This window comes from Phaseolus vulgaris, chromosome 1, assembly GCF_000499845.2.
Source record: "Phaseolus vulgaris cultivar G19833 chromosome 1, P. vulgaris v2.0, whole genome shotgun sequence".
Lineage (NCBI taxonomy): Eukaryota > Viridiplantae > Streptophyta > Magnoliopsida > Fabales > Fabaceae > Phaseolus > Phaseolus vulgaris.
The window spans coordinates 46,917,474-46,936,595 of NC_023759.2; the positions used below are offsets into that span (position 1 = coordinate 46,917,474).

The 19,122-nt window shown below is 26.6% G+C and overlaps 2 protein-coding genes across 2 annotated transcripts; one reads left to right on the forward strand and one right to left on the reverse strand.

Annotated features, from left to right (window-relative positions):
• Positions 1-7,602: 7,602 nt before the first annotated feature.
• Positions 7,603-8,037, forward strand: LOC137816096 (bZIP transcription factor 53-like). Its single transcript, XM_068619190.1, has one exon. The coding sequence runs from the start codon at positions 7,603-7,605 to the stop codon at positions 8,035-8,037; it is 435 nt and encodes a 144-aa protein (XP_068475291.1).
• Positions 8,038-15,628: 7,591 nt separating this feature from the next.
• LOC137814788 (calvin cycle protein CP12-2, chloroplastic) lies at positions 15,629-16,465 on the reverse strand. The gene has a single exon (XM_068617693.1). It carries the CDS (start codon positions 16,324-16,326, stop codon positions 15,928-15,930), a length of 399 nt encoding a protein of 132 aa, XP_068473794.1. The 5' UTR covers positions 16,327-16,465; the 3' UTR covers positions 15,629-15,927.
• Positions 16,466-19,122: the final 2,657 nt, after the last annotated feature.

Sequence of the window (19,122 nt, forward strand, 5' to 3'; positions counted from 1 at the left end):
AATTACAATATTTAGTCTTAATACATATCCTTAAGTTCCACACTCACTCAATATAAACTATCCAGCCTAACAACCACACTAAACTTTTTAATATTATAATTAATATAAGTATTATAATTAATATTAAATATTATAATTATTATTTGTTAATATATGAGTTTTGGTTTAATTCTTCTATTTTTATATTTTTTTTTCATGATGAAATTGTTGTTTGAATGTTAATATAACTGATATGTCAAGTTACATAATAGTTAATAGTTATGTATATCATAAAACCTTTTATAAAAAAAATATTATAATTATTATAAATATTATAATTATTATAATAAATCTCTAACTCAATCACTTACTCAATAATTGTTTCTTCTCAACCTCAATTCTATTTAGTTTTATTATAATACATTATAATTAATAAAAATACTATAATTAGTTTAAATATTATAATTAATATTAAAATTTGACCTTGTAATTATAATTAATATTTATAAATAAATATTCACATTTATATTTTATAAATATTAATTATAATTATTAGATCTAGTTTTAATATAAACAAAATTATTAATTATAATATATTTTTTAAAATATTTTAAACCAGTTTTGTATAAAAATAATTATGTAAAGGGAAAAAAAAGTTAAAATTAGTTTTATTCTCTAAACTTTCATAATAGGAACATGAATATTATAATATTATAAAGTACTTCGTGATAAGAGTATGTTTGTGATGTAAAATAAAAATCAAGTTGTTTATTATCAAATACTCATTTCAATAGTTTATTTTTATTTTTTTTATAAAAATTTTGATGTTAAGTATCACTACGCAACTTGAGGTAGGCTGACACCTAAAGTAACAACAATCATCTGTCACTGTCATCACATGAAAAAAAATATTATTATTAAAAAAAAAATATGAGGGACTAACCAAAACTCATATGTTAAAACGATACATATGTATATTATACTTATTCATAAAGAATTATAAAAACAGACTAAATGAAAGTCTATTATACCAATGAAATGATTCTCAGTGAATAAATCCTAAATTAGTCATTTATTTTGGATATGTTGATCTGTAGTAAGTCACACATGAAAAACTTTCCAGAATACTGGAGTTTTGAGTAAAAATAAAAATTATTTTTGAGTTATAAAAAAAAAAACATGTTTCACAAAAAACATGATTGTCCCACAAAAATTAAGACAAGTATTTCATTGATTCCGAAGCATCCACAAAACATTAGTCTTAGCAGTAAACGCATCACAAACGACTTTCTATGTCCCCCCAAATACCAATCCTCGCATGAATTGCTAGAGATCCAATAAGTCCAACATTTATTCCTTCAGACGTGTCAATTGGACAAATGCGTTCATCAAGACAGAATCACATTCAAGTCAGACATTAGTAAGTCGCATTTTTTTAGCTTCCTCCATAGCATATATAACTCCATAAAACTCAGCAATCAAAACAGTCTGAACTTCAAGAAACGCTGAAAAAATATCAATAAATTCTCCCATACTCCCACGAAAAATACCTCCACAAGTAGCAAGACCAGGATACCCCTAACAGCCCCATCACTATTAATTTTAACCCAGCCCGGTGAAGGAAATTCCCATATAATAGGAAGAAGACGAAGAACTTTACCACTACGAGTCTTACTACCAAAAAACTTAATCACGTTGAAGTCCAACATATCATTTTTCATTGAAGCTTTAAACGAATTTCCCACTAGACAAGTTAAATCTTTAATTATCGAAATAGCCTTAGAAACCTCAATCTTATCCTAAAATCTAGCATAATTTCTCATACGCCATATCATCCATATAGAAAAGGTTATCACCGCAAGCTTAATCAATTTAACCAAAAAACTACCATCACTCTTAATAAAAGAAAGTAGATCATCCTTATTAGAGAAATGAGAAGTAAGAAAAATTTGTCGAACCCAACTCCAAATATGCAATGCGTTTGAACATTCAAAAAATAGATGTTGAATAGATTCCTCATGCTTTTCACAAAGCGTACACATAGAACATATATGCAAACCTTTATTTTGAATATGTTGATATGTAGGAAGTCGCCATGAAATTTTTTTCCAGAGTACAAGAGTTTTGAAAGACGGAATAGATAAATACCAAATGAATTTACCCTAACCACCTGAAACTTCTGATTCCAAGAAAAAAGTCTTAACCGATTTAAGAGTAAAACAATCAGACTAATCTAGAATGCAATGAATAATCTTATGTTACTTATTATCTTTTTGTCCTTACTTTTCTTAACAGCACCACATTCAAACACTAATGCCCTTACAAATTCACCCGATAAACAAAATCCACTCATATATAAACATAGTTCATATACAAAAAAAAATCCTCAAGAAATAAATATTCTCACAATCTTCGTCCGAAATTCGATAATTATATATAGAATTTAAAAAAAAAATTCCACCTCAAAAGAGTAATACTAGTTTCCAATAAAAACATAAAACACATGATAAATATATATGACAATTAAGATGGGAAAACTGAATTATCAAATTTAAAATGAAATTTCAAAAGATCAAGGTGTATATAACAGGTATTGTCAAGCTTTCCTTTTTACATATAATATTTTTTTCTAATTTTATTTGTCCATTGTTCACGACAAATTGATTTTCATACAATGGATTCGGAAAATGAAATGAAAAAAATTCTAAACTAAATATAAGTATTAACAGAAAACTTGTAAATAGTTGGAAGTGTTAACGGAAAAAAGTGGTGGCGGGTAGTCTGACAGGGAAGACATGGTGCAATTCCAGTGTTGTCAGGTCTGCGTGATTGCAGAGTGGCGCTCACATGGGTGAGTACATACTGGTTCGCTCACTTCCAGTCTTAGAATCTTTTTCAAAAATAAACTTTTCTACAAAAATATAAAAATAAATTATTATTTATTTATTTATTTATTTATCCAACTTTATCTATTTCTTTTGCAAGTTCAAATTTGATTTCCTAAAATTTAAATTAGGTCGATGAATAATTCATCATGCATCAGAAAATCGACTAAAATTCAGTTGTTTAGAAAACAAATTCTGACTAGATTTTTAATTATTTAAAAATAAATATTAAATACTGTCTTAAAATCGATTTTAAATATAAATTGCAATTATGAATATAAGTTTAATGTAATTTTTTACGAAAAATTTAAGGAAAAAAATAATAAAATAAAAAATTACATTGCAGTAAAATTTAAAATAGTTTTTTAATATTTAAAAATGCATTAGAAAGTATTAAATTATTAAAAATTGAAAGTAGAAATTATTAATTAAATTTAAAATATTCACATAATAAACGAAAAATATTTTTTGTTAATAAAACTTGAAAATTATTATAAAAATAATATTAACAACGTAATTGGGAAATTTTATTTTAAATATGCATAGAAATATTATTCTATATTATTAAAATAAAAATGTCCTATTAAAATAATTATTTTGAAATATTGTAAAATAACATTATTAAATATCGAAATACATTTTTAAGAGTAATTTTAAGATAGTAAACTAAAATATATTAATTGACAATGAAAGAAGTAATGACCATATAAATAATCTCATATGATAAAAAATTATGTTTAAAGAAAATAATTGAAAACTAAGTTGAATTGATTAATATTATTTTGTAATAGCAATTATTAATTAATTATCGTTTTGGTATAGAATTAAAATGATAATGATTCAGCCGACATGTGTCTAACATTATATAAATGATAAGATAATTTTAAGTCCTCTTTAAAAAAAGTAATAAGAAAATAAATAAAGTTTTTAAAATTTATCTGTAAACAATAAAACAATAACAGTTTGAGAATAATTTTTTTAATGTTTCAATATGAAACAATTTTATGTCATTGACTTCATATTAATCAAACTTTTAATAATACTTTTAAAACTCTTCAATACTATTGATAAGATATTTTAAAAATTACAAATTTAAAAATAAAGTTTATTGCATGGAGTAACGTAATGACAATAAATTCTATTTTACAGTAAACATTTTCACAATTATTCAAACTTTAATTTCTTTTGTTCATGGTATACTAATCGATCATTTGAGGCATAAGTAAAAAATCTCACTCTCCATCAATGTTTTGTAAACAATTTCTAATTTAGTCTGAGTTGAATTTAGTATATGTACTACGTTATATCTGATTTATATTATTGCTTTAAGAGTACAAATGTCACGCTTTTTTTCCACTCAACTATTTTTAACTATAAACTAGATCATTTATTAAATTAAAACCATAATGCTGATAAAAAACTAAAACCATAACATCAAATTTATACCCTCCTTCCTAAATAAAGACAATCACCATGTGTTTCTAACATTCATCTTCATATGGAACAATTTTGCATCACATATAGAATATTATTTCTTATCTTGTAATTATATTTATAAATTATTGAATCACATTATTTTAAGTATACGTCTCCAAAATTAACCAAAAAAATATCAGTGTACCTTCATTAATTTGAAAAAAATAATATACATTTTTGTTAGACTTTGTATAACACAATATTAAATAAGTTTGACATTATCAACCTAAACTTATAAAAGATATTTCAGCTAACCTAGCCTCCTCCGTCCCTCAGGACCAACAAACTTGTTATCCATCGATTATGTCTTTCAGTCTGATCTTAGGCCCTAACTCATTCTTCGTGGACGAATCTTGCAGAGGAACCCTTGAGTTTTCGAGGCATTGGATTCTCACCAAGATTTTACTTACACCAACATTTTCGTTTTCGCTTCGTCCAAAACTGCTCGTGCAGATCCTTCCCTCTAAGGTGAAACGCTCCCCTACCAATTCAATTTGACATCCTATAATTTCGATAAATCACTTAACCCTGTTCATCTTCAACACAAGATGACTCGATGAATGAACTACCTTTAATATAACTAACTAACTATATAAGATTTACTATAGGAAACTCATCCAATGTACTTTTTAAATACTCTAACCTCATTATTTTTATGGAAACTATACTTCATTTCGGAGAACTTATAACCATTATCATAATTTTTATTTCTTTAGTGAAAGTTGAATTGATATTCACTATAATTTTTAAATTTTTGAAATTAAATGTTTCTATTTTAAAAGGAAAAAATAGATTTTAAAAAAATAAAAAAAAACTGAAATTATATTTTAATATTACTTTACGGTTTGACAAATTAAAATAGTGTTTGGCAGTAATAATTTTAATATACATACTTGATATTGACTAATAACTACACGTATACATGTGAGAGCAATTTTTGCTTTATGTACGCTGTGAATTCAAATAAGTAATTTTGAATTAGTTGATTAATAATTGTAATAACCAAATACTAAAGAATGAAACGAAATTAAGCCAAGTTGTGTTATTTTCAGTTATTGCAAAAAATATTATTTTTTACCATGTTACAAATATAAAATATTTATTGATTTTGTGGATAATTAATCTTTAATTAAAGACTCTTCTAAATACAAACGAAATTATCTGTTTATTAAATTTCTTTGTTATAATATGATTTATATTTTTAAACTAATATTTATTAATGATTTATAGAGATTTTTTTATTATAACTGTTTTTTTACACAAATTTATGTTTATATTTTATTCTTATTAATATTTTATTTTATTATTTTTATTTTTTACTTTTAAAAGTTAACAAAGTTGTTTTTTTTTTAATTTTAAATTTATTTTATTTATTATCATTTAATTTAATGGTTTGTTACATGTGTTACATGTGTGTGGACCACATTATTTAGAGAGAGTGGACAAATTTGTTGTTTTATACTATTTTTTTCAATTCTTATTATACAGTTATGAATTTTTCATTTTATCTTTATTAATATTTTATTTTATTAATTTATTTTTGTTATTTAGTTATGTTATTTTATAATTTCATTAGTTAACAAATTAGTTTTTTAGTTTTAAAAATTTATTTTATTTATTACTACTTAATTTAAAAAAATTGGTACGCTGCAGTTTTATATTTTTTTTTTAATTTTTATTATACAGTTATGAATTTATGATATGATTGACTATACATGGACGGTTTTAAATGATACTTCTTATTATTTTTTTAATTTTTAATTTGATTCAAATTAATCAATTTTTTTTTGTTGTTTTTGAATTTTGGCATGTTTGTTTTGGTAATTGTTTATTTGTTTTAAACTGATTTTTTTTTCTATTTTAAAACTAAAAATATTTGTAAATTTATCATATATAATTACTATGGCTTATGTTTCATTTACAATATATCAGTAAATAATTTATGTGTTTTCGTATATATTTATATTTATTAAAATGTATTATAAATTTATATTATTAATATAAGTATAATAATAACACTGTTGATTTGAATTTTAATTTTAAACATAAATATATATATATATATATATATATATATATATATAAATGACGTGTTCTGCTAGTAAATATAAATTGATTTAAAAATAATTTTTTATATCTGTAAAATAACGAGTTTTAATTTTAATTTCTATAATTTTGTTACTGTTATAAGATTTGAAATTATTATTTTTAATACTCTTAAAATTAAGAAATTGTTTTTTTAAATATTATTTTTATGCTTTCAAATTTTAAAATTTAATTATATAAAAATAAAATATATTTGTTACATTAAATAAATTAAAATACTCTAACAGTAATTTAACTACATATATAGATACAAGTATAATTTTTAAAATGTAAAAGATATATATTATATAAGTATTAATTATACACATAAGTATATTTAAGTTTTTATTAACAAAAATATATTTTTCATAACTTAATTAGTTTCTTAATTTTATAATTATAATAACAATTTATATAATAATTTTAATTTTTAAAATATATATTTTTTAAATTGTATTAGATCTTTTACATTTTTTGAAATGTAACAAATATAAATAAATAATAACAGGGTAACTTAATTTTACGGTGGAACAAAGATGTCGTCATTGCGTGCGCAAGCAATGAGGCGCTCCTTTCAGGCACCTCGAAATTGGCCTTCATTGGAATTTATCTTTCTTCATAATTAAACACTGCCAACCCTTCGCACTTTTTCTATAAAAGCTAACCTCACCTTTTGTTATCACCTTCTTCACCAGAACCCTTTTCCCACATTTGTCTTCTGTCCCCAATTTTTCTATCGCCAACAACCTCTCCTTCCCCTGTTTCCTCCATTGTTCTTTCTTTTGTCTCATCTCGTTTCAGAAAATTAATTAGGTCCATCAGAAGCAGATCTGCTTCAGATCTAGGGGTTTCTTGTCCCAAATCACGACTTGCTGGAGTTTCAATTGTGTTATAAGAGCATAGACCTTTTGCAAAAACACACCAATGTTTTCCGAATTTTTGTGACACACGCTATGCGTCGAATTCGTCTGCTGCACTCGTTTTCCGTTGTGTTCCTATACTGGTTCTATGTTTTCTCATGAACTCCCTCTCAACTCCGTGATTAATTAGATCCGTCTCCGTAGTTAATTATTGTTCTATTATTCCAATAATTAATTAGATCTGTAGCTCCTATTTCCATTAGCTTTCATTTTTTGTTTGTTCTGTTATAAAATCAAATCCAATATCCCTGTCGGAAATGGCATCGATTCAACGTTCGGCGACAAGTTCTGGATCTGAAGCAGGAGATCTGCAAATCGACGAGAGAAAGCGGAAGAGGATGTTGTCGAACCGCGAATCCGCGCGGCGATCGCGGATGAGGAAGCAGAAACAGCTGGAGGATTTGACCGATGAGGTTAGCAGATTGCAAGGCGCGAACAAGAAGCTTGTGGAGAACATCAAGGCCAAGGAAGAAGCATGCGCTGAGACCGAAGCCGGGAACAGTATTTTGAGGGTTCAGACCATGGAATTGACGGAACGATTACGCTTCTTGAACTCTATCCTTGAAATCGCTGAAGAGGTCGGAGGTTTATCCGTTGAGATTCCCGATATTCCAGATCCTCTCCTCAAGCCGTGGCAGATTCCTCATCCGACGCAAGCGATTATGGCCACCGCAAATATGTTTCTGCGTTGATCCATTTGCTCTCAGTGGATTTTATTTTTATTAGTTGAATTAATTAATTAGGGTTATTAGCGTGGTAACCTTTGTCATGTGCATTATTAGTGTTATGTTATGTGTTGTTTTGTGTCAAAATCGTGTGGTCCACAATGCTTTGGATTCCTGAGATGAACGTGAGGTGCAGGGTGTAGATGGCTAGCAGCGGCAGTGTCCCTTGTCCCTTTGCGCGACTTGTAATCATTTTCAATGGTGGCTGCTTTATTTTATAATTAAAATGTTATCGTCGTTATCCTCTCAGCTTTAGCGGAAAGTCGCTTATTATTATCTAATATATTATTATCTAATAAAAAGTGATAATGTATGTTAAGTGAGGATTCTTAAAAGAATTTATAATTTTGTAATAATTATTTTAAAAATTATTTCGAAGATAGTTTTCAATCAACAGTTGTTGTAGAATTTTATGTTATTTAATTTTAAATTTATTTTTTATTATATATATTTATTTTTAAATCCATCGCATCAAAAATTTAACTTATTAAATTATATTTTCCTTTTCGTTTTTAATTTAAAGCTGCCCCAGTTTGGATAAATGTCCACCACAATTTCATGACATCGCAAGTCATGGATTATGAGACAACTTATCCAAAAGACGATGGGACAATGAATAAACAGATTAGACTTGGGATTAATCTTGATTGTGGTTAGTATTTATAGAAGTATGGACTTTTTGTAAGTAAACGCGTTGAGTATTCATGTTCTTACATCTCTCAATTTTCCTTTTATTTTATAATGTCATGTTATTTATCTTCAGTATTTTTACGATTGTTTTCTTCATAGTAGTTTTTTTAATAGTAATTTTATTTTTTATGTAAATATCTAATTTTCTCTTTATAATTCTTTTTTGAAAATATTTATCTTAGTGGACGAACAACTCGTTATAGTGTATTGATTTCTAAAATTTCAATCGATTTTTCTTTCAGATGACATGTGCATCTATCATGACATTGTAGTGACTTTTGAACGCAAACATTAAATGTTTCCAATCAAAATTTCACTTAATTCAATATGTGTAAATTGTCACTAGTGTTATAATTTTCAACTATTCTAAACCAAGAATGATTTCTTGATTTACTATAACCAACAATTAAATCCATTCATACGTTAACACACTAATAAATGAAATGAGTATCACCTTCAATTGAAAATTAATTTTCTTTTTTATTTTATGTAGATTTCGCCCCTTCTTTAGTGATATTTTCCAACCCAATTTGGGTAGCAAATTATGAAAAATGTGTTTCAATATAATTATTGCAAGTAGTTTGTGGACCATTAGAACTCAACAGAGGTCTATCAAACATTCTTGAAAAATTTGTTTCAATAAATGAAAATTTTGAGAATTTTCAATGGACTTTATATTGCATAATGTTAATTGGTAATAATGGTGACAAGAAGGGAGAAAAAGAAGAAGGATTTTGAAAATTTCCCGTGGTGATGACACAAAGGGGAAAGTAGGGGGAGGGATTTTAATAACTTTTAATGAAGTAGTTTTACAAGGTTGAAATAATTTAGTCAATTATATTAGTCTGGATTAATTTATATATTTTTTTATTGTGAGTTCTTTCGTTCTTCTTTCCTTTAGTGGTTTTATCCTATTTTTCTTAGGTAGCTCTCACCATACCTAACATAATTATTTATTGAGTGTTAATATGTTGACAATTCTTCATTACATTAAATTATAACTGAAAGAAAAATATATATTTTTATTAAAATAGAATAATTTTAAAATTACATTAATTAAATCACAGTTGTAAACACATTTTTTCGATGTGTAGTTGTCAAAGTAATATTTTTCTTACTTATTTATTTTTCTCTAAATTTTTCAACTCCAAACATTGTTCTTACTCTCATGCTTTCCCCACTCAAGCGTCACACCTTCACCTCCCTCCTATTATCACTTAACCACCATCCAACGATATTTTATGAGCAAATTCGACGTTCTAACACGACTTCACTTCCTCCTATCACCACACAATCATTATTGGTTGACTCTATGAGCAAATCCAAAGAACCACAACCTCGTCTCCTTTCGACCACCATGCCACCACTATTTGATGACTCTCCCATTAGTAGTTCCAACACATTGGACTATATCATTCTATTTTTATTTATTATTTATTTATTTTTGTTGTATATAATAGATTATGAATCTCACAGATAAAGACATGTTAAATACAAAATTAACGTGCAAGAAAAGATAAAAAAATCAATAAAATGTATTTGATGAACACATACATAAATGAAGCATGATTTCAAAAAATAAAAATGTACAAGTTCAAACAAAAAAACAAGAATTACAAGGATGACGAAAAATAGATGACAGATGTATTGATCAAATTTATTTAAGTTAGATTCACTTGTATATTTATAGATTAACTATAACAAACTAAATAATTGAAAACTTAACTAACTAACAAACAATCATCTAACTATAAGAATAAACAAACATTAATGCTTATGATGATAAACATGTTGGACTTGAAAAACAAAGTCAAATCTAAAAAAAAATGTTTTCATGATGATGTTTTGAAGATATTGTTGAAGATGTATTGTGTGTTGTAACTTTTATTATTTGCATGTTTTTGACAAGTAATCACAAGAATCACAATTCAACACACAATCAAGCTTAAAATTAATTAATAAAAAAATATTTTTAAAGGTTAAAAACATGTGAAAAATGTTTAAGTTTGTTTTAATTTATTAAGTTTTTATGTATTCAATTAAATTATTCTTAATATATTTTAGAATATAATAATCGATTATCTCATATTAACACATGAACTAACTGATTGAATCAAATAAAAGTTTAACTAATTTTCAAAATTTATTGAGAATAATCAATTATCCACTTAAAATAACTAATTAAATGTGTTTTAAATAGTTTTAATAAGCTTTTCCATAACTCTATAAATAGATTTGATTCACTCTTTTACATATTTGATAATACTTTGAAAAGTGAAATCACAATAGTTTATATAAATTATTTTGACTTGTTTTGATTTTCTAAAATAGTGTTTTATAGAGTGATAGTGCTTTCAAAATGTTGTGTAATGCTACTATGTTTTCTAATAACATCTTTATATTGTTGGAGTGTTTTTAGTTTGTTTCATCTTATGTGTTCAAGACTTGGTTTTGTTGATTTTTTTTCTTTGTGTGATAAAAGGATATGATATATCATCTTCATAGTATTCAAAAATTGATATTATTTTACTTCTTGTCTTGCATTTATATATATATATATATATATATATATATATATATATATTAAATGGTTGTATTAAACATGTAAAAATAATAAATATCAATTATTCTATGGTTGAACAGATGAGTGTGAATATATCATCTAATGTTTTATTTAAGTTGTTGGTAATATTTCGCAAATATTTTTTATGTAGAAATTACAGTGTCAATTTTTTTATATATATAACTAAACTTGTATTTTAACAATTTTACTTCTAAGTTCCACTTGCAGCATAATTATTATGGAAGTGGTTCGGAGATTGTGTACAGGGAAGGTGTTAGTTCTTGTTGCACGACTCAGCCTATAGTTTCAATGCCAATAATAATTTTGATAGGTGGATTTAGATAAGCATCAGCGTCAATGCATATCACCAATCAATCATTAATTTCTTTTTTAATCAACTGCTAATGATAAACCGATTATATATTTAAGATGTGTTTCTGATAATTAGGATAAGATTAAGATATATAAATAAATTTAGAAACTAGTTTGATAACTTATAAGGAAATATGATAGATGTAATAGTAAAAATATGTATACATAACAAATTTTTCTTTAAAAGGGAATCTTAGCAGTATCAATAGTCATAAAATGGTGAAAGATTGAGAAAGAAGATGTTACAATTTTTTCTCTAAATAATGTTGAAAATTACAAAGGTTATAAAGGGTAAGAAAATAGTTGTAGTAGTGATAATTGACTTGTTCTGTGAAGAAAGTGGTGGTTACGTCAAAGTAAGGGTGTTGTGAAGATATACAAAAGAAAAAACAAATTATTATCTTATTTTACGTAGCTCATCATCATTTAATCAAATAATAAATAAGACGGAAATAAATTTATAGGATAAAGTTATCATGCTATGTTGACTAATTAAATATTTTTTTTATATCATAATTATTATATACAAGTCTCTTTTCATATTTACTCAATTAAACATTCGAAATATTATTTTTTCTCTCTCTCTTAAATATATATATATATATATATATATATATATATATATATATATATCTTAACACATTATTCCCACAACTAATTAAAATTATCTTGTATTTCTCTATTTAATTTAATAGAACTTTAAAAAATAAACCTAGGAACTACAGCTGACAACATTATAATTTGTAAAAAAAATGAGTAATATTATTTATGATATATATATATATATATATATATATGTATTTTTAAAATTAATTAAATTCATTTGACTTAAATTTTAGAATACATACTTTAAGGTTAATATTTTAAGATTTTATTTTTTAATTTTTTAAAATTAGACTAATTGGGCTCGACAGAAGGTGAAACAAGGTTTAAAACAATTCTAGCCCATAAGAAAATGGGTCAGGCTAACCAACATATTTAAGGCAATTGATTCCTACACCCAATCAATTTTGAATGCCACCCGACGAAAGTTTTAAAATTCCATTATGACATTGTCTTCTTTCTTATGAAAAATAGTATAGACTGAGGTGCAGAGAAAGTTGGTGTTCTTTAGTGTTCGTTGGAGGTGAAGATGAGGCACTTTTAGTGTGGTGATGGTGGTAGATCGTTTCACTCTTAGGTTTGGTTGACATTCTTGTGAGGTAAGAACATATTTACACTGGTTTTCGCCTTCTCGATTCCTTCATCCGCCTCAGTCACCACAACAACCTACGTCGCTCATGGGTTGGTGTTCGTTGAAGGTGAAGCGACGCTGCCTCAGTGAAAGGAGAAGTGCCGAATTTCGAAAACGAAGGTGGCTGCTGCTGTATTCGGTGCTGATTGAAGGTGGATGCTGGTGTTTTGGGTGATGATTGGATGCACATTTAATTTAACCTAATTTTCATTTCATTAAGAACACTTTAGTCTTTTTGCATGAACAATTTGGTACGAGTCAAAATTGATTAGGTACAGGAGAATCAACCCACATTTAAACTCTTCATCCTTACTTGTTGGGCTGGATCGGGCCGGGCAAATAATTCTTAATAAAGACAAGTTCTTCATGCACGATATCAATTTCAATCTGTACCCTATTATTTTAAAAATTTTCCAAAATTATCCTCTATTCTGGATTAGAATTCAAAAAACACAATTTAAAAGTCAATTGTTATGGAAAAGAAAATCTAAAATGCATAAAATACATTTTGAAAAATAAAATCTGAAAATATATTATTTCAAAAAGTAATTTCCAAAATTCAAAATCCAAAAATGTATTCCGAAAAATAAAATCCAGAATACAAAATCTGGAAATGAATTTTGTAAAATGATTTTCAAAGGTTTAAAATGTGTTCCAAAAATTTACATTCGAAAATTATTCCAAGAAAAAAGGATTCAGAAGTATTTCTTTTTATCCACACATTCATTTCATTTAAGGTCTTTTACAGAAATATTTTTATCATTTTAATGTGTAGAAGTCTATTTAGCATGTGAATTAAATAAGTTAAAAATGATATAATTTAATTTAGGTAAAAAAATTGCAGCCTCTATGCCATCCTGTGTTCTAAGTATTCCAACTACTCATTGGATCAGGTCCATTTATTAATTCTAAGAAATAGGAAAATACGAAAAATTTTACACATCAAAGAGCAGGGCGGTGCTATATACATGTTGATTTAGGAGTAGCACTCCATCCTACATAACATACACAACCTTCATATAAAAAATCACAAATTTTAACTTTCAAATTTCATAATCTAAAATTTGTATTAAATTAAAAAATAAACATTTAATAAAGAATATAAAAATTAATTTAAATAGTTTTTAAAGTATAAGAAATGGATGGAGTTGTACGCATAAATGCCTAGTGATATATTAAAATTATATTTTATCCATAAATCATTTAAATAAAATTTAATCTAATCATTCCATTAATAAATTTTTATGGATGGATATTCAGTTCATTAAAAAAAATAATACCATATATATTATTATATTAAAATAATTATTTAATTAATTGAATAGTTAAATTAATTATTTTTGATAAATAATGTCAAAATTTTAAATTTTATTTTAGAACTATCCATACAATTAAATAGTTTAAGATGAAATTATATTTAATAATATTATTCATAATAATTTAGTAAATCATTTTTCTACTAATAATTAGGACTTGTATTGTTTGTCTAACGACCCGACTTATACTGTTAATGGCATAATAAATGCATATATTCTTATTAATTAAAGGAGGCTTAAATGAGTTTAAAGTGTGTCATTCATTTAGGTATTTAGTATCATATGTTATCTTGTATGTTCATCTTACTTATTTGTTAAGGTGTGTTAATAAATACGAGATTGTGTTATTAATATAAAATGATTAGGATTAATTTAAAATAATTAATGATTTTTATTATTTACATTAATTATATTAACCATACAATCTCATATTTATTAATATATAAAAATAACTAAACAAGATGACAAGATAATATAATAATTAGTCGTGGGTAAATAAAAAAAAGTAAGCGTCACAACAAACTCAATTAAAAATATATTAAAATTGAGCACTTAGTGAATAATTTTTTTAATAGAGATTCAATTAAAAATATTTAAATTTATGAGAGATTAAAATTTGATTAAGTGAAATTAATGATATAAAACTAAATTAACAAATAATGCAATTGAAAGTATACATGTATTATGATGAAAGAAGAAATTAACAATTAGTGCATTTGAAATTGGACATATGTATTGTTAATTGGGACAAAAAAAATACCTTTATTTTTTTTTCATACATGGGATCGGAAGTAATTCGTTTTGTAGGACAAAATCTATAATTTTTTAACACTTTTTTAGAAAGATTTAATTAAAAAAATAAGTTGAAGAATTCTGACAAAAAAAATCACTGGATTTTATAAAATAATAAGTGAATTTTTAGTTATTTATAGAGTTAAATAGATTAACTTAAATCTTTCCAAATTTTATTAAATAAATAAACAAATTTGTGACTATTCGTTCTTTGCGTACATATGAGAATTTAAACAAGCTATTCATGGTGATGTTATCAAATTAAATATAATTTCTTATAAACAAAACTTTTGTAATACACGCGAGAAAGAACGAGTTCGCTTTAACACGCTGAAAAATTAATCGTTTACAAATTATTCCGCAAATTAGACATAAATAATAAATTAACAACGAATGCAAAAACTAATTAAATTAGATTGAATAGTTTTTCCAAAAAAAATTGAAACTCTTACCAAGAAGATCCAATAATTAAAATTCTCACAGTCCATTATTTCTCAATTAAAACTCTTACGATGAAGATCCAATAATTATAACTCGGAAGCTCCATGCGTATGTTTCGTTGCGAAAGAAGTGAGTAATAAAAAACTGTGGTAATCAGAACTTGAGTTTAGTGAATTCCATGATTTGATCCAACCTCATGTTACTAACTAGTAAGAACATGTTCTTGAGGCATCACAACACATACAAATAAAAAAAATAGTGCATAACTTGGCTTTGATTTAACATAATTAGTTACCATGAAACTGTGATGAGTGACGATGAAATGCTATGGATTATGCTAGAAGAAACATGAACACATAGCTATTGAGAATTGATATATCGTGTAAGGCAATAGTTTTACTTGACCCGCGTGGTGGATACCGTCGTGCACTCTCACTCGTGTTGCAGACTCAGTCATCGAAAGTTTTGCACTCTATGGTCTCCGGGTTGTCCTTGCAGTAGTTCTCCAGAGGGTCCGAATCCTTTTCCTTTTGCTTGTCCCTCGCGTGGCTCGCCGCCGCGCTCAGCTCCTCCACCTCGTCCCACGCCGCCACGCACTCGCCGCTCGTGGGATCGCCGGCGCACGCTTCCTGCGCTTGCTTTATGCTCTCCTCCACCTTCTCCGATATCTTATCCGGCGCGGCGCGAACGGGTCGGATCCTCGTCACCCGACCCATCTGGATGCCACCCGGTCGCATCGCTTGGCGCAGTGGAAGTGCAAAATTTATAGCGTGCGCATTTTGCGGTGAGCCCGATGCGTTGAACCAAACCCTGGGGCTTGAAAGGCTCACTCCAGTCATGGTTGCCATTTTTTTTCCTTCTTTCTGTTTCTGTTTCGTGTTCTTTGGTTTACGAAGGAATAAAATGGATTAGAATGGGAAGATTATATCTGTGGCTCAGGAAGATTTGTGGACACATGTTTCTTATCTGGTTCCAACCAATTATATTCTCCCACGTAAAATCCACAACATGTAAGACATTTTTCTTTCAGATTATCTTTTCAATCAAAATATATATATATATATATATATATTATCGAGGGGTTTTGAGAACGATTATCTTGCTTCTCCCTTCGTCGGTCGTTGTCACTCTAAGCTTAATCTTTCACCTTATTCCTCTCGGTCGTCTGGTTTCACAGTTTGAGATGGTACCTGCAAAAGGTAATCAAACGCTCAAGTCAGTTAAAGTGTTGACACTCGATTGTCAAAGTAATGTAGATAATAACATACCTGATTCTTGGAATCTGCGTTATTTATATTATCTTAATGGATCTTCATTGGTGGGTCGGATTAGGAGGTTGATTCGTGTTTAGGATTGTTCTAAACAATCATTAATCTGTAGATTAACTTACAGACTTGGTCAACCCATAACTCATTGTCATGGATCGGTCGGCCACGTGTCGTCGCGTGACCCTCTCATTGTGATCGAGTTCCTAACCGACTCAATGAGTAATTCGATCGTATACGATAAATAAAAATATATATATATATATATATTTATGTTGCTTATTTTTTTGAGGAAAGTAATAAAGTTTAGGAGCTAATTGAGTTTTCATATTCGGGATCGTTTTTGGATTTCAATGTTCGTCTTTCGTTTTTATGTCTAAATATATGTTATATAGAGTTTTGTGAAGACTTTTTAAACCTGTTGAGTAATTAAGATAATTATTTATATATACTGACATTTCATGTGAGTTTGTTTCGAATATTACTAATATTTAATGATTTAGTTGTCATACTCTGTTATCTCTTAAAAGTGGGAATAATATATGAAGGTATTTATAATCTTTTACATGTTCAACTATTAGTTGTTTAGAAATTAGGGGAATTGAATTTTGGTTTTGTTTAATGTCTATTTCTTTCTCACATGTTTTAATTGCATATCATCTTTTAAAGATGTATATGTTATTTTAGTTTTATATAGTGATGATATTTTCAATTTGGGTAATTTCTATTTTTTTTTAATTAAGCTTCTATTCCAGAGATTCTTGATTCATGGTGTATTATATGATGTTAAACTTTTCTTCCACTATTTCTATGCCATCAACCTTTATTTTTTCCTTAGATAACATTTTTATTATTTTGGACATCTAACTTACAAATATGCCGGATGCAAATTTCATGCTTCAAAATTACAACATTCAAATTTTTATTTAAGAAATATTTACAAAGAAAGGTAACGCTAAGCTTCAAACTCAAAGATGGGAAAATAAGCTCTGCCTTTCAAATACAAATATCACACTTGAAAATAATTACAATTCTATTAAATAATTAAGATAATTTTTGGATCACTTATTGCTTTAGCTGGCAACATCTTATTTTTCTTATTTTTGCTTTTTAAATGTCGATCATGTTCCTTTACTTTTAAAAGTTAAAAATTATCTCTTTATCATATTTTTCTTCAAACATATGGTTTTTTATAAGACTCTTTTCATAATTATGGAAATTCAAGCTTGTTATCATGTAAAAAATTATATTTTCACAATTTTTCTGTTTCATTATTCTTCTAACTAAAGAAACTTCATTATTCATAAAAGATATAAATTGTAGCAATCGTCCCCATTTTCTAAATAAGAATTTACTATTTTTTCTACTTCGTCATCAGATTTAAGGAAGTATAAAACTTTCATAGAGAAAGTATTAATCTCAACCCTAATTTTTTGTTTCAAATTCAAATTTAAGTCTTTGGATGATTTCTTTTTTTGGAGTACGTACTTAGAACGATTGACTTATTTTTCCACATTTTGAATTTTTCTTCAAGATAATTTATTAAAATCTTTTTTCCACTAAAAACCTCAACTCTTAAACATAGAATTTTCAAAATAGGATAGGTTTGTGTTGGTGTAATTCGTACACATATATACATGGCCATGGTAGAATAAAAACTTAATCATTTTATATGTACCGTGACTGGACTGAGGTTAATTTTATAATATTTTTTCTAATATTTAACCATAAGCAGGAAGTTCATAAGCTAATGGGTCCCTAACGGCAATAACTAAAACTGTTGAAGGTTTGTTTGTTTCTAAAAGTATTTTATACCAGAATTGTTGGTAATCAAATCAAAGAGGCGTGAAAATCTTTTATTGGTTAATAGATTTTGGTTCCAATAATGAGAGAACCTTTGATATTTGCAGCTTTGAATAACAAATGATTGAACGATCTTTTCTATCATATTTGGAGTTATTTCGGTTGAGCCTGTATACAAATTATAAATTGATAGAATTTTTTATTCTTGTTTGGAATCTTATAAGGAATATAGTTCCATTTTGTAGCTTGATAAAAAAATATTTCGTGAGGCTCCTTATTCTCATATTTGGGTTCGTTTACTCATAGAATCACATTGTTCCTTTAGGACAAATTCACCTAGTATTCTTTTGAAATGTTAGGAAGAGTTACTATTATTATGTGTTTATTGCTAGTTTCAGGGATATTTAGGATTTTTAGAAGATTTCTTAGTGAAAGTCGAAGGGTAACATCTCAATAAAACATGAGCTATTTACAAGTTCTTAGTATCAATTTTTCAAATTTTGAATTCAGATAATTTAAACAATCGAGTCTAATAAAAAGTTTGAATTCATTTATTTAACTTATCAAACACTTTTG

Excerpts from the sequence above, each read along its gene's own strand:
- LOC137816096 (XM_068619190.1), top strand. The coding sequence starts at position 7,603 with ATGGCATCGATTCAACGTTCGGCGACAAGTTCTGGATCTGAAGCAGGA.
- LOC137814788 (XM_068617693.1), bottom strand. The coding sequence starts at position 16,326 with ATGGCAACCATGACTGGAGTGAGCCTTTCAAGCCCCAGGGTTTGGTTC.